Genomic DNA, 16,193 nt, shown 5'->3' with positions numbered 1-16,193 from the left:
GAAGGGCTTTGTGCTGCAGCTCCTAGGCTTGGCTGCCTGTGCTCAGCCGGTAGCACTGCTGGGAGCCCGAGGCTTTGCCAGGGAAAGCGAGTCGGGTCCGGTGGGGGAGTGGCACAGATTTAACCCCCTCTCCGGATGCCAGCGCTGCCTGGTAAATCCTGGCAGCTCGTCCGCACGCCCGGCCCTCCCTCGGGACTGGCCTGCCCACTGCCCCTGCACTATCTAGGGACGGCTCCTGCCGAAGCCCTGACAGCAGCAGGGCAGGCCCAGGCAGCTTGTGGGAGGGGGCCCCTGGGGCAGGGGCGCTGGTGTCCCCCAGCTCAAGGACGGCACCTCGAGCCCGCATTGACCCCAGCCCGGTGTTTGGTTCTGGGTCCTGTCCCAGCCCCTCTGGCAGGTGTGGGCACAGCCCAGGGTGCAGCAGGCTCTGGCGAGCTCCGGGCAGGGCTTTCGGGGCCTCGCTGATGCTCTTCACCCTGCGGCCTAGCCAGACCCAGTGCTGCAGGCGAGGCAGAAAGTTACTCCCCGGGTCCCTTTCCCCCCTGGTTCTGGGACTCCCCAGGGGGCCAGCCCAGACTCTCACCAGGAGACAGCCCCAGGGACGCTGCCCGCAGGGAGACGCGTGCCGGGGCGAATGGATTGACTTGGAAAGTCACCCAGTCCCAGGGCCGGCCTGGGAGCAAATCCAGCCCCAGCAGTCAGAGCACATGCCTGGCTGAACCGCCGAGCCCCATGGCCCCTCGCCACTGTCTCCACAAGCCAGCCAGGGCAGCCAACAGCTCCCCGCCCACCCCCGTTTGGGGCCCTGGTCTGTTTGGGGATCTCCCGTTTCAAACACACACACCCCCAAGGCCCACGCCATGGAGCCCACCCGTCAAGAGGGACACATGCTCTGGCTGGCAGCTGTTCACAGCCACGACGGCCAGGCCCAGGGACCCATTCTCCACCCCCAGCAGAGATGGCCGCTTGGCTCCAGGGTGCAAGCAGGGCCTGGCTGGGCCCCGGTTAGTGCGCACCAGGGACCCCCCTGCAGGGACCCCGCTGCACAGCGGAGCCACTTGTGGTTCTGGCTGCCGCTGACCTCGGGACCCCCCAACCCCAGCAGGAAAGCGGGAATCCAGGGGGCACGGAGCAGGGCCCACATGGGCTGTCACGATGCTCTCCTACCCCCAGTTCTCTGCCTCACCGCCCCTGGCTCGCCCAGCCCTCTGCCAGTGTCCCTCGCTCCCAGCCCGCTGGTGCCCCCCACACCCAACTCACAGCCCTGGGTTCTGCCATCCCCACCCTCACCAGCACCCCTCATTCCCGACAGGCCTGGCCTCCCCCAGCCCCGCTGGCACCCCTCATTCCCGACCTGCAGCCCCTGCTAGCCCAGGCCTGGCCTCCCCCAGCTCTGCCAGCGCCCCTCACTCCCGACCCGCAGCCCTGGGTTCTGCCATCCCCACCCTCACCAGCACCCCTCATTCCCGACCCGCAGCCCCTGCTAGCCCAGGCCTGGCCTTCCCCAGCCCCGCTGGCACCCCTCATTCCCGACCCGCAGCCCCTGCTAGCCCAGGCCTGGGCTCCCCCGTCAGCCCCAGCCTTCCTCACCCCGTTCCAGGGCAGCAGCTCCAGAAGCAGGAATTGCCGCACTTGATTCTTTTCTGACTGGCGAGTTTCCCCTCCCGCAGGATCCCGGCTCTGGGCGCAGGGAGGTGGCCGAAGGGGTCGAGAGCCGCCCTCTCCCAGTGGATGGCTCCTGTCGCCCAGGCTCTCCTTGCCAGGCAGCTGCGCCGGCCCCAGTGGGGGCAAGGTCCAGGCCCCACCAGAGGCCCTCCGCCTCCAGGGCAGGGAGCATCGCCACAGCTCGGGCCTCTCAGCGGCTTGGAGTCCGGGGGGGGGGCACTAAAATAGGGGGAACTTTTTGTCCAGAGGGCTACATTGGGGTTCTGAACTTGTATGGAGAGCTGGGTAGGGGAGGCTGTGTCCCCCCAAACAGCCTGGCCCCCACCAACCCTTATCAGCCCCCTCCCACTTTGCAGCCCCTGACTGTCCCCCTCAGAACTAACCCATCCAACCCCATTCCCTGTCCCCTAACTGCTCCCCCAGAACCTCCACCCCATCCAACTCCCATTCCCCGTCCCTGATCACACCATCCAACCCCTCTGATCCCGGTCCCAACTGCCCCCCCAGAACCTCCGCCCCATCCAATCCCCAGCCTCTGACCGCCCCCCCCGACCCTCCACCCCATCCAACCGCCCCGTTCCCCGTCCTGAGTGCCCCTGTGACTCCCTGTCCCTTATTCAGCCTTCCTGTCCCCACCACCCCATCCAACCACCCCTCGCCCCCTTACCATGCCGCTCAGAGCAGCGTCAGGCCGCCCAGCCGGAACCAGCCACGTCGCCACACTGCCTGGATGGCACCAGCCACACCACCCAGAGCGCTGGTGGCACGGTGAGCTGAGGCTGCAGCGGAGGGGCCAGGTTGGAGCTCAAGGGCAGGGTGGTCCCACGGGCCGTAGTTTGCCCACCTCTGTGCTAGATACTCCGGGGCCAGACACAGACCTGGCGGGCTGAAGAGCAAGAGTCCAGACCCCCTGCAGACACGCGACGTGGGTACTGACATGTTAGCACTTGGAGATTCAGGGATGCTCCGAGCCACAGGCCGGGGGCTGGAAACATTTGCACCCTTCCCCCCCTTAGCAATCTGACTCCCAGTAATGACGCTATTGGGTTGGGTGACAGTTCAGAGATGGCACCATAGTAACGTAGCCCAGAGCCTGATTCAGGCACAGGCAGGAGAGACTCAGGTCTTGGGCCCCACTCAGGCAACGACCACAGAATCGGCCTCTACTTTTTTAAAACCAAAAGCGAAGGCGCTAATGGTTCTGGGTCTGAGCAAACCCTCCAAAATGTGAGTGTAACTGATGCAGGGACGTACCTGAGTCTGCAGGAAGCCTGATAACTGGGGGCGGGCGGGAGAGAACTATCTTGAGTGTATCTGACAGAGGGATGTGCCTGATTCTGCAGAGAGCCTGACATGGCTCGGGGTGGGGGTCTGCCCTATGCACCTTAAGAGTGATGTTAACCTTGAAACTCTCTGCCCTGGGGAACCTTCACCAACACCAGCCTGGCAGGGGACTTGGAGCCCCCCATCATGTCTTGGCTGGGGCGGCGCCAGGAGGGCCCCCAACACACATGGAGATGGGCCCAGCACACTGCTTGTGAGCAGCTGGCCCCCGCCACCTCGCGAAGAGGCGGGGCCAGAGCGATGGGCCCTGGCCAGGGGGGATCCCCCACGTGGGGTGCGGCTGGGACACTGGATCAGACTTTTCCAAAGCCTATTTCAGGGTTTCCATCTGGCCATTCCACTCCCCGGGAAAGCCATGGGGCAAACAACAGCAAACGCCCCCTCCCCTGCATGGTACCAGCACCCCTGGAGGTGTCCTCCAGGGAATCAGAGCGGCTGTCACCCTGCGGTGCAGGCCCCTGACTGCACCCGCTCAGTGCATGCCGGCCTTGGCCTGTGTTACCCAGTGGGCACTTTCCTGAGACGCCCTTGGGAACCTGACAGCCGCATCGCAGGGGGATCCGCTCCCACGTCCCCCCAGGATCAATGAGCCACTGTAAAGCCCGAGGCAGCCGCCATGGCAGGGGAATTTTGGGGAAGACAGTCCCCTCTCCAGGCGCGTGGGACGCAGCACTGCTCGGGCTGTGCCATGGCAGAGCCGTTCAGAGTCGGCGCAGCCATCCAGGGCTCCCCTAGCAGGTCGGCTCCGCGCTAAGGCAGGAGGGGAGTTCCCCCGGAGCCGCCTTGCGTCCTTCCCACTCCTTCCCTCTTGTGAGCAGGGTGGCAGACGCTGGGCCCCGTCCTGCGAGGGGCTCTGCACACCTCAGGCCTGGGTGGCCAGGCCGGCAAGACAGAGCCAAATGCCCATTCTCAGCAAAGCCAGGAGAGAATAGCTCAGCCAAGTGACGGGCAGGCTGGAGACGCCCAGCAGCCCACATTAAGGCCCCAGCAGAGTCTGTGCTGGAGCAAGGACAGGCTCCCATCCTGCAGCTGGCTCTGCACATGCATAGCCCTGAGCATCTCCAAAGACAGTTGCAGGATCAGGCCCTGGGGGGAGGGTCTCCAAAGCACCCACATTGGCCTGACTCTGCTCCCACTGACCACCACGAGCAAACTCCCGCCACGTCCGCAGGCGCACGGCTAGGCCAACGCTGAGCCGCCTGGAGACCCTGCCCTGGAGGGCGTGTTGGCCTCTGCCTCTCACTCCACGCCACTTCTGCAACGCTCCGAGGCAGATCCCGGAGGCGCTGCCCCGAGACACGTCCCGCAGAGCGAAGCGACTCGGACCCCTTTCCCGGGCTAGGCGTTCTCACACAGCGCCACCTGGGGGCGCCGACGCCCCTCCAATTCCTGCCCTTTTAGCCCAAATACCAACTGACCTCGATTTGGGGTTTTCCCTCCCCCCAACCCCCCAATTTATTCATTAGAAAAACAAAGAACAGCACCGAAATTCCAACACAGTTTATATAAAAGGGTAGTAGTGATACATAAATAGTATTAGCTGTTTTCTTCTTTTATTATTAAACATTAGGTCAAGAGGTTGCGCACACACAAAAAAGAGAGAAACAGGTTGAAGAATGATACTTTTATGGCAACAAATACTGAGTACACCTGGTTTTCCGGTCCACAGCGCAGACACAAATCTCTTTCCAAAAGAAAATCAAGACAGTAGATCATCAGTCCACATTCTCTAGCTACAAGTCACCTTCCCCACTGGCCCCAGCCCTCCCGACCCTTTTAAAACTAAGACACACTGGACCAGGGGAACACAAAGACACCTGCAATAAGGAAGACCGTCCCTGCCCCACGACAGGTTTGAATCTAGCCTGGATCGCTAAGGAGCAGCAGGAGACGGAGTGACACAAATCAGGAAACGTGACAGGTGTCTGTGTTAGCCGGAGCGGCAAAGACTTGGAAATGGAGAGGAAATGAAAGGACAAAAGTAACCAAAGCCGTGCTCGTGTTCCTGCCCCCCCAGTGCAGAAAAGGCAGTTAGCGCCCCCCCACGCACACCTCCACGCACCCAGACATTCACTCCTCACACGCCCACACACAGAGAAGGCCAAAAATAGAAATACGTACACTCTGGGCACAACGGCTTCCGGCCCAATGGCTCCGTTCTTTCCTGTTCAATCCTCCACCAACCATTTATGGAACTTACAAGGGGCAGGGCTCCCGTAACGTCCGTCAGCGTCCGACCAAGTCCATCCTTTGCCTGTCCAGATGTCCTGCCGTTAATCCAGCCTGCCTAGGTGCCATCCCCAGGGTCGCAACCTCACTGTGGTTCTGCTGAGATTCTGGATTCATTTTGATTTGCCGGTTGCCTCCCTCCCACCCCTCTTTTCATGTACCAGCGATGCCAGGGAAACCTGAGAAATGGTCACGTGTCGTCTCCTTTTTTGTAATTAAAAAAAAAAAGTCCCAGCCCATGACAATTTCAAGTATCCCCCAAATAAAAGACGGAATAATTATAAATAATTATAACTTTACAATTTAATAATTGACACATATACTATAGTATTTACAGTATAATAAATGCTTTTTTTGTTTTTGTTACTTTTAGTAAGCAATCCCTGAGAACAGTTACTCTAGTTTTTCTTTACGTATCTTCCCGAATGGAGAAGAGGAGTTTCACGTCTCCGCAGGGTGCGCACGGCGCTGCAAAGCCATCGCTTTTGGTGACGCACGAGGTTTAGTGTTGCGTTTCTCTTTTGCTTTCGGTTTTTATTCTTTCCTTTTTGCTTGGCAACCTTGGGACCAGCAGGCGAACGCTTCCTTTAGGAAAGAGGTATTAGATTTCCAGGTTAGCTTTTGGTATTAAACGGTTATACACTCAGGAGCGTAGGATACTGAGTAAATTGTTCTTCCCAGGCTTGTCTTTTGGCCTGATGTGCCCGAAGAACGTTGGACTCCTCGCAGGATGTGAAATGGTTAAATCCAACAAAAGAACAAAAACCCTCTGTTTTGCCAATTGCAGTTAGATTTTCCTTTCTTCTGCGTGTAGTGCCCCTGCCAAACCCTACCAGCACCGGCGGGAGCTCACCCAAACCGCTCCCGCACCAGCATCATCAGTTTTTTCTTGCCTTTGTAGATCTGTTTGAGATTGTCTATGAACTGCGCGAACTGGAGGTGGCCATCCTGGGCCAGGAGGAAGGTCTCCCTGGCTTTGCTGAGGAACTCGATGAACTCGCCGTAGTGCCGAGGGCTGATGTGGGTGAGCCTGGAGTGGGTGGTGTTAATGTAAGCGCTTATCGTGGCATCCAGCAGCTGGCGCAAGGGAGCCTTGTCAGTGGACATGAGTTTGCCAGAGTTCCTGCGGCCAGGAATGCCGGCCAGGCCCGGGGCCGTCATGGTGCAGCGCCGCAGGATGTCCGACAGCACCGTGGCACAGTGCACGCTCTTCACCATCAGGGGGATGATGGCCGCCAGCTCGTTCTTGCCCAAGGAGTGGCTCAGCGCGCAGGCCCACAGGACGTCGTTGATGGCCGGGTGGGTGTCCTGGTTGTAGGCGAGGTTGAGGTGCGTCATGGCCAGCGAGGCCAGTTTGAAGGCCCGCAGCGGGTAGCCCCGGTGCTCCATGTAGCGGGCGATGGTGAAAAGCTGCGAGTAGGTCATGCCCGTGGCGGCGGCGTCAATGACGATCTGGTAGGCCGTCTCGAAGGCGATGTGGTCTTTCTCGCACAGCGTGAGGGCGGAGAGGGTGCAGTTCTGGGGGTCCTTCATGGCGCACTGCAGGGCCAGGGTGCGGGCACAGCCGGCCAGCTCCTCGCGCTGCGGGTAGTCCAGGCTCAGCCGCAGGATGGTGTTGTGGGACATCACCGTTGCCGCCACGATGCTGGTGGCTTCCGTGGGGGTGAAGAGCGTGTACCAGTTCTGCAGGATGCTGAGCAGTGCCCGCACACCTGCCAGACAGGAACATGCTGTCAGCGTGGGCTGGGGTGTGGTGCTCCAACTGAGGCAGGCGCCTAAATCCTCTAAGGGCTCTGCTGGGCCCGGAATGCTGAGCAATCCCAGCTCCCTCCACTCTCCTTGGGACCTGGAATCGCTCAGCATGGCTGACAAGTGGCCACTTCTCATCCGGAGCCTGGGGGAGGACCTGGGAGTCTGAGGGGAGGACCTGGGAGCCCGGCTTGAGAGCACTGGCTTGGATATACAGGGACAACCAGATGCTAGTGCACTGCAGACAAATAGCTCCAGGACTTCAGGCCAACATTCTGAAGCAAAGCTACGAATCCCCCACGGTGCGATAGCGCAATCGTGTCTCCCATGAACGGGAGTCAAAGCCAGCAAATGCCAGGGCACTGTGGATTACAATTTCCCCTCTAGGAGTCCTGCAGTTCCCACCAGGGCCCTCCACTCAAGGGCTGGGCACTGACAGCTCAGGCTCCAACTGATGGCTAGATCTGGGGTCAGGAAGGAATGTTTCCCCAGTGCAGATTGGCTAGAAGCTTGGGGAGAAGGCAGGGGGAGGGGAGGTTGCATTCCTATGCTACACAGGGCGTGGGTCACCTGCCAGGATCATGTGGGCACGTATCAGCTACTCAATGCCCTGGCACTGCAGGGGCCGTGGGCACTGGTGCCCCCCGGTCTCTGCCTGAGGCACAGTTCGGTCTCACCCGACTGGCTAGGCTCAGCACAGGGACTACTGGGGCAGGTTCTCCAGCCTGGGCCATGATCCACTGGTCTCGTCTGGCCTGAAACGCCAGGAAATCTACTGATGTCTCATCCTGTCGCTCAGGGACTCGTCCTGCAGGCTGGACCAAGCGAGCCCCTCCCCGGCCCTTGGCCAGCAGGGAAGGGCAGGCACTGGTTAAAGGAACAGGGAGTGGAGCAGAGACCCAGCCCCTCCTGGAGGGCCAGGACGACAGTGACGAGCGGCACCCACCCACTTCCGTCGCACAGGTGACCAGCCACCGCACCATCTCCCTTCGCCTCCAGTTCAGGGTGGACAGAGTCATCCGCATGACCTAGGAGAGAGAAAACAGTGACCAGCCCTCCTCTTTGTCCCTGCTTTGCCCAGCCCCCACGGGGCGCTGTTACCGTCGGCCACACTCCCGGCCCACCCCCGGTGCAGTTTGCTGAGGGCGCCCCGGCCTAGGCCTGCAGGCAGAACAGCTCCAAACAGGGCCTGATGCAGCTCCAGCCTCGCCACGTCTGGGAGCGGAGCCAGGACAGCCCCGTGCCGAGCCATGGTTTGACACTATACAGTTCCTGTCACACGGGGACAGGCCCCTTGGTGAGGGAAGCTGGGGCCAACCTCACCTTGGCCAAGCTTAAATAGCTGCGTCACTGCCTGAGGCAGGAGCGTCTGACTGGACAGCTGGGCCTCATCCCAGGGCTCAGGAAGCCCAGCCTGGGACGGGGAGTTACGGGGAGCCGGCAGACCCAGGTGGAAGGTCCTGAACCAGGGTGTGCAAGAAGCCCAGGGCTCTACTGGAGCAGGGAAGGCTGCAAGGGGCTGACAGCAGCCCTCCAAGGGAACCTGCCTGGGGGTTCTCAAAGGCAGCCCAGGAAGGGGCCGGGACCAGGGTGCAGCGGGCAAGCTGAGGAGAAGCCCCCAGAGGGCTGAAGAACTTGGTCTGTTGGGACTTCTCAGTCAGACGGCTGCTGCCCTGGAAGGGGCTGCACTTGTGACTTGGCCGGAGGGCTAAGCCATGTCTCCGGCGCGGACCAGCGGGTAGAGAGCTGAGAAGACCCAGCTCAGGGAAGGAAACTGAGGCAAGGGGCCTGAAGTGCCACACTCAGCCAGCAGGGGACACTGCAGGGCAGGCACCCCCCCAACAGTCCCGTTCACCACGCTCCGAACAAGGCATTCCCCCAGCCCTCGGCACTGCTGCCCACTCGTCCGGGGAAGGACCCAGCCACACTGCCTCAGAACTGGGCTGCCCAAAGCAGCCTCTGAAGATGACACGTTTCTCCTCTCTGTGGCCCCCTCCCTTACCTGCAGCCCCAGCTCCAGCGCCACGTTGAGCAGGGTAGTGTCGGGGTTGCTGTCTGCGGGCGTGGCGATCTTAAAGGCGTCCTGGGCCAGCTTGAAGATCAAGGACGAGGAGTGGATGTTCTTCTGGATCGCTTCCAGGACGGTGCGTAACCGCAGCATGTCACCTGCACACACAGGATGGACAGGTCGGAAAGTCAGCCCCTGCCCCTCCAGACTCCTTCCAGACACCCCAGGTTTTCACTTTGGGCTGCAGCTTCCCAAGTCTGGAGGTCCCTAATTCCCAGGGATTTCCCAGGGGTGAGGACCTGGGCTTGTCTGGGCCACACACAGCGCAGACTGCCTCTGCGTTTGCAGCTGCTCAGAGGTCAGCCCTCTGTGCGTCTACCGGGCTCTGCGGGAGGCTCTGCGAGTCCTGTCTGACCTGGTTGTCCCTTGCTCAGCCTGCTGGGAGCAGGGCCCAGACAGCGCACACAAAACCCAATGCATCATGGACTCTCCTGACAGGGCTTCTCCGAACAAAGCTGGCAAGTGGGATTTCTCCGTGAAAACAGTGACTGCTCACTGTGCAGGCTTGGGGCAGGGCTTGCTGACACGACTCTGCCATGGGCTGTGACTCTGCCATGCACTAATTGTCTGCACGGACCCAACCCTGCCAGCACACACTAACAGTTTTTATGCACTTGGCTCTGCTCCTGTTTCAAAGAAGACGAGATCAATGCACACTAGCGAAGCAGTAACGAGCCTCAGGAGCCGCCCCCAGCCCAGCCTGCTGCCAGTTCAGTGTTTGTGCAGACAGGCCCTCGGAGGCCTCGCCGCTGACCGGACCAAGGGCAAATTGTTACTTTTGGCTCCTGTTAGCCCTTGGGAATCAGCCCAGCCTAGAGCAATGGACTCCAGGCTGTGAGGCGTACCCTCTAGGCACGGCAGGGGCTGGGATGAAGCGCCAGCCAGCCCTGCTCCGACCCCAGCCCCAGCGTCAGTCCCCAGCTCTGGCTGTGGTTCCGTTCCTGGTTGCAGCCCCAGCTGGCCTTGGGCTCAAGCCCCCAAGCTCCCAGCCATGATTGTGGCCCCACTCCCAGCTGCAGCTCTGGCCCCTGCCCCCAGCTGTGGCTCTGCTCCCAGCCCCCCATTGAGGCTCCACTCCTAGCCCCGGCTCCATCTGTGTATTGCAGCGTGTCCACCGATAACTACAGACCTGATACAAAAGGAACATACTCTGCACCCCGAAAGGATCCAGCGAGGGTCGGACCCTTCCAGCCAGTCCTCAGGGCGTCTCAGTGTGTACGATTCCATCCCACATATGATCAGCCATGTCAACTGTCACTTCCTAATGCCACGTCTCTGACAGTTCTACTCGAAACATTCCCCAGCCCTTGGCATGCTATGGCTGTTTGGTGGCCACCACCTGATTACAACCTAGCTGACGCATTCACAGACAGGGCAAGCGCATTCGTATTCTGTTTGCCCCGGAAAGCACAGACAGCTCAGGAGTAACCTCCACACACTGATACAACTCCAGGTGCATGACACACAACACAGCACTGGTGGGAGACCATTCGGGTGAGTTCCCCCCTCACATGCCGTACAGCCCCCACTCCTCTGACACGGGGCCCCCCTCTTCAGGGGGTTCAGTGAACTCCATAAGAGCGGAAACGTGCCGAGTTTTATCTTCACTGTTCTTATAACAGATGCTACTTTCCTGCTACGGTTCCATCCACCCCCACTCAGCTCCAAACCCATCTTCATTCCACGGTTCTGGGACCAGAGCTCTCAAGGCTGGACATTTCTACATAAGGAATAAGGTCTCTTCAACTGCTTCTCCTAACCACACTTCGCTGAGTCTACCCAGTTCACTCCATGTGGTGGGATTTGCCTCCAGCTGTTAACGGATACGTTCAGGTGACCAAATCTCATCATTGCTCCTGAACTGTTCCTAGGACAGAAGAGTAGCCAGCCCCTCCCTCTGTGCTTTGATCTCAGGCGCTAGCTAGCGATGCTCATCCACCCACGGCCTGACCAGCAGCCGTGAAATCGGATTTTTTTCCATCAAAGGGTCTGCCCAGATAAAAGCCCGGATACAATTAACCAATGTGGTTAACTCTTAATTCTAGCTACACTGAAAAAGAAAGTGACTTGCCAAGGGGATACTCCGTCTTCTGTTAGGAGCTGCTGGGTTGAGCCTCGTTATGGGCTGAATTAACATCTTGTGAATGTGCCCGTTACTCAAGACGGACGTGCGACAGCGAAGGGGCCACACCTAAACTAGAGTCTGTCCAGAAACTAGCACCGGGCGGAGGGCTCGGCACGCCCATGTGTGAAAAGACCAGCTGGGGGCAGACTCAGAGAGATGGGCAAACAATCAAGAGAGCCAAGCAGCAGCTGGGCGCACCATGGGCCCGTGGACAAAGCCAGGGAGAGAGTTTTCTGGCTCTGGTAAGCTAAGAAAATCTTCCTTTTGTTTCTGGCGCCTCCTGTGTTTGGAGAAGCAGGACTTCACACGTTCCTTGTATGTAAATCCAGTTGCATCAGACAGTGCCAGCTGCCATCATCAATTTCTACCCTCAGCTGGAACCTTTCACACACACCCTCGGGGTCAAATTGCGACACCTCTTCTTTGGCCCCATAAGCCCTTTCCAAGCGTGAGCGCCCAGGAACCGCTCTGCACTCACGGAAGTAAACGGAAAGACGCCTGTTGGCTTCAATGGGCTTTGGATCCGGCTCAGGCCGAGTATTGGAAATTTGCAGCAAGGGAACGTTTTTTAACGTCTGGAACTTTCCACCCACACTGCCTGGAGGGAGGAATACTCAGTGTCAGTTGCAGGGTCAGGCTCTGCCTTTGGTAACGCCTGTGGTACCCTATCAGCCTTCCCCAGGGATGCACATGGACAACAGAGGGCAGAATGCTAAGACAAGGAGATTGCAGAGGACACCATGGAGGAATTTCACCGCATAACCTGGCATACTAGCCATGACGACAACCCAGAAGGGCCCCCGTTTGCGACCTAGGTCATAAGTCAATTTTATAGGGCTGGCAGTTAAAGAAACATCTCTTCTCTGCAAACAGCCCATTAGCCATGGAGGCTCGGAGATGTGATCGACCAGGAACGATGAAAAGTGACTAAGAAGGTGCAGAGCAGAGCTGGACTTGAAAATGAAAAGAAATTTCAAATGACAAATGATTAAAATGATCTTCTGCCCCCTCGGCAGCAGTCAGCACAGTAACAGGGACTCCTGATCCAAGGCTCCTCGTACGACCAGATGTAAAAGTGGAAGGCGGTGTGTCGGAAAGATGGCAATGAGACTTGATCACCTATGGACACGCTCCAGCATTTGAACGTTTGGGGGGAAATGGGAGAGCTGGAAGAAAACCAAAAACTCAACTCAAGCGGCCTTTTCATTCTGGTGGAGGATTTATTATCCCGTCCAGCTCAAGGAAAACACACACATAAAATTCCTCATTTACTGGGCTCAGCTTAGGGTGACCAGATCACCGCACTAAAATATCGCAACACATTGGGGTGCCATCAGCCCCACCCACAGTCCACCCCCGCTCTTTCCAGGCTCCGCCTCCACTCTGCCCCAGGTCCTGCCCCCTCCCCGCTCGGTCCCCTCAACGTGCCCTTCCTCATCCCTCAGCCTGCCGCTGGCTTGCTGTGTCCCTCCTCAGTCCCCACCCACTGCTTGCCCCCGCGGCGCCCACTTCCCCTCTGACGGGTGGGTGCTCGTCCACCCCCCCAACCTCTTCCCCGCCCTCGCCCCAGCCCCATTCCACCCCCTTCTCCCAAGTTCCCACTCTGCCCTGCCTCTTCACCTCCTCCTCCCCTGAGCGCACCACAGTACCCGCTCCTCCCCCCCCCCCGGAAAGCGCTAAGTGCAGCCAAACAGCTGTTCGGCAGCGGGAAGCGCTGGAGGGGGAGGAGTGGGGACACAGAGTGCTGGGGGGAGGGGGAGAGAAGGAGGTGAGGAGGGAGGAGCTTGGCTGCAATTTTTCCCCATGGGTGCGCCAGCCCCGGAGCACCCACGGGGTCAGCGCCTCCCTCCCACTGGCCTCCTTACCCGAATATCGGGACAAGTGGCGTCCTGACCATACATTGATCGGGACAAATGGTTAAATATCGGGGCCGTCTCGATTTTATCAGGACATCTGGTCACCCTGGCTCAGCTTCCGCCGAGATCTCAGGGAGGTGATGGCAACCCAGAGCCCTGAGAATTGAAAAGCTGGGAAAAGCAAGAAGGGGGATGGGAAAAGTTCTCCTGCTGGCCACCAACGGAAGGGGAGAAGGGTCCTGTTCCGAGGGGCTCCGAGTGACACTGTATCGATACACAGGGAAGCCTATCAACTGGCTCGGATTTCAAGCCCTCTGAGCACATCATGGCCTGTCACCCATCTGCCTGATGTCACCATTTGCTTCCCTGTCCTGCCTGGCCTGGGAGGTTGGTCTGGTTTCCTGTCAAACGAAACTTTCATAAATATAAAGTAAAAGATCCATTTGCCTTCCCGTCTCATCCACGCACCCTGTTCAACAGATCCCCGGCCAGTGGTTTTACAAACTCCTGCAGCTGGGATCCCAGTGACGGGGCGGCAGTGGCTTAGGTACCGTCCTAACCTTGCTGAGACCCACACGTTGCTTCCACCATCCAAAACCTTCAGGAGAAAAATCACCCCGACGCTCGCTGTCTGCTTGCGGGAAGCAGCACGAAGAGAACGTCCTAAATCCAGAGAGAGGGACGCCCTCACCCCCTCCCCCTTCACTCCCAGGGTGGGTGCCTCAGAGTCCCTCAGGGTCTTGCTTTTTATGTTCTGCCTTCCTGGGCTTCCCACTGCAGCCCCCCACCCCCTTAGAATGGACAGGACACGCAAGCAGAGGCAGCAGCGCTATTCCGCCAGCTGGGAGAGCCGTGCCCAGAGAACAGGAGACAAGGGGCTTTGTTCAAGTCCCACTGAAGTCAACAAAGATCTTTCGATCCATTTTGGTGGGCACTGGGTCAGGCCCCAGGAGAACCTGGACCCGCCTGCCCCTTGGCACTGAGCAACGCCAACCTCCCCAGCTGCCCCCGGCTATGCACTGCGACGCTGGCACGACCTTGGCTGCGCAGGGTGGACTGCCAATCCAGACAACGCTACCGCTGGGATGCAAACAGCCATCATGTCCGGCTGATCGGGGAAAGGATTTGGGACCATAGCCACAAGCAATGCAGGATTTCTAAGATTCCCTTTTTCAGCATCTGAACAGAGTTCTCCCTTACCTGCCTGCGTTCCGGGCCCTGGGGTGAGCCATGGGGGCAGGGGGGGTCCCTCATCTTTGAGAGGGTCACACGCCCCATTCCCCTCTCCCTGCTGCACTGGAGGCTACACGGTGTTTCTCTTCCCAGTACTGTGCCCGCAGATCCCTCCCACGGGGAGTTCGCCACATGCTCCTGGAGTGTTCACCTGAAAGAGGCCCCACTTCCCACATTCCCCTTCCAGCGGGTTCTGCAGTGGAAAACTGCGGGCAACCAGCAGGGGGCGCTGGCTCTGCTACCCAATCTGACCCAAAACCGTCTGCTCAGGTGCAAGACGGGCCCCGCACCCACCTTTAGCTGCCGTCAGCATGGTGGAGGCCAATTCACACTGCTGCGATTCCAAGTGGCCCAGGGTAAACCACCGGGGGTACCTGCTGGGCACGACCGACACCAGGTGGTGAGGGTGCGTGACGTCTCCGGAGGGAGCGGTCGTCTCCAGCACAGGCAGCCTAGGAGAGACAGGAGAAGTCAGAGGTTCCCTGCCAACTCAAAGCCCCGCCCCTTCCTGTGCCACTAGTCCCCACCGCCCACCCGTGGGTTGATCGCAGGCGGCCTGGTGCACCAGCAGGTTCAGCAGGCTCTTTGAATGCACCAAGCTGCATTCCAGGCGTGCAACGACTCCTGAGACTGCACGCGGAACACATGGGTGCAAGGATCAATTTCAAACGGACTTGAAAGGGAGCTGAAAGCCACCAAGTGATTTATAAAACACAAGCTGGAAAAGCTCACTTGAGGCTCCTTTCATCTTCAGGAGAAGTGGTGCTTTCAGGTAAATCATCTGGTTCCTCTTAAAGTGGAGGACTGGGCTCAGACGTAGCACCACACTGCTCCAAGGCCCCTGTGGTGGGTGTGGGTTACCTGCTCGTGTGTGAATATTCCAAAGCCGCAGAACTTCTGGGTGACAGGAAACCACAAGTTCCCCCTCCCGCCCAGGTGCTACTGGGAGTGATGACACGCAATGGCTGAGCAGGCAAACAGTTGCCAGGGGACAGTGCGAAGCCACCGTTCAGACTAGACAGTGCAGTGCCAGTAACACGGTCTCCTGGAAGGCGACGTTACGCATCAGCAGTGCCGCGGGTTGGAATCTCGTGGGTGGATCCCAGACCAGCTGGGTTATGGAAGACTATGTGGAGCAAAGGCAGAGGCGGCGTAAGCAGCGCCCGCCCTTCTTCCGCCAGTGAAAGCCGGGACGGTCGCAGCCCAGATTGGAAACCCCAGCATGAGGGTGGGGTGTCGGCTGCGAGAAGACAGAGCCCCCCAAAATCACGGGGGAGCAATTTGCCATTGTCGTTCATCCCTCTCTTCACCCAACTGATGCGAAACTCCAGTCTGCGAGTGGACGGAGCCGGAGGACGGGGCTTGTTGAGCTGGGTCACACACCCAGCAGGAACAGCAATTCCAAGGGCCAGACCCACAGCTAGAACGAATCCCGGCGCAGACCTGGGCCAGGGGAGGCCAGGGGCTGACAGGCAGAGCAGAGCGCGGGAGCCTGCCCAGCACGGGGCTGGCCCCTGGAGGGTCCTTTCTGCCAGTTGTCCTGCCACTATCAGTGCAGGGTCAGCTGGGTGCCCAGCCTGGCCACACTCTCTCCTAGCTGGGTTTTCCTGTCCTTGTCTCTCCTCTCAATTGCTCTGTGAAGGGGGAGCTGGATGCGGAGAACAGGGTCTCTGCTCCCAGGCAAAGAGGCCCAGCAGGGCTGGGGTGCAGAGTCTGCCCTGAGATCTCTGCCTTTCACTCTCCTTGCGCCGTGGGAGATCGGGCTGCAGGATGGAGACGGGGAGAAGGACCCAGCACGCCGATGGATGCAGCCAGTGCCTGGGTCCTTTCCCCAGCACATTCGCCCAGCTCAGCAGATGGGGCGGTTTCTACGGGAGGAAATCGGCTGCTGCAGTGCAGGCATTTTCTTGGATGAGCAGAACCT

At 59.3% G+C, this 16,193-nt stretch overlaps 1 protein-coding gene across 2 annotated transcripts in view; it reads right to left on the bottom strand.

Annotated features, from left to right (window-relative positions):
• Positions 1-5,523: 5,523 nt before the first annotated feature.
• ZSWIM5 (zinc finger SWIM-type containing 5) overlaps positions 5,524-16,193 on the bottom strand; it is a 153,209-nt gene continuing 142,539 nt past the window's right edge. For both annotated transcript variants that reach the window (XM_050961121.1, XM_050961122.1), the window contains exons 11-14: positions 14,564-14,721; positions 8,990-9,153; positions 7,934-8,015; positions 5,524-6,950 (exon numbers count right to left, since the gene is read on the bottom strand). In XM_050961121.1, the coding sequence (XP_050817078.1) occupies positions 6,088-6,950; positions 7,934-8,015; positions 8,990-9,153; positions 14,564-14,721 (1,267 nt within the window). In that variant the 3' untranslated portion in view covers positions 5,524-6,087. The remainder of the gene's footprint in view (positions 6,951-7,933; positions 8,016-8,989; positions 9,154-14,563; positions 14,722-16,193) is intronic.

The sequence above is a fragment of the Gopherus flavomarginatus genome, chromosome 7 (genome assembly GCF_025201925.1).
Source record: "Gopherus flavomarginatus isolate rGopFla2 chromosome 7, rGopFla2.mat.asm, whole genome shotgun sequence".
NCBI lineage: Eukaryota > Metazoa > Chordata > Testudines > Testudinidae > Gopherus > Gopherus flavomarginatus.
This window is presented reverse-complemented; position numbering and strand designations above follow the sequence as displayed.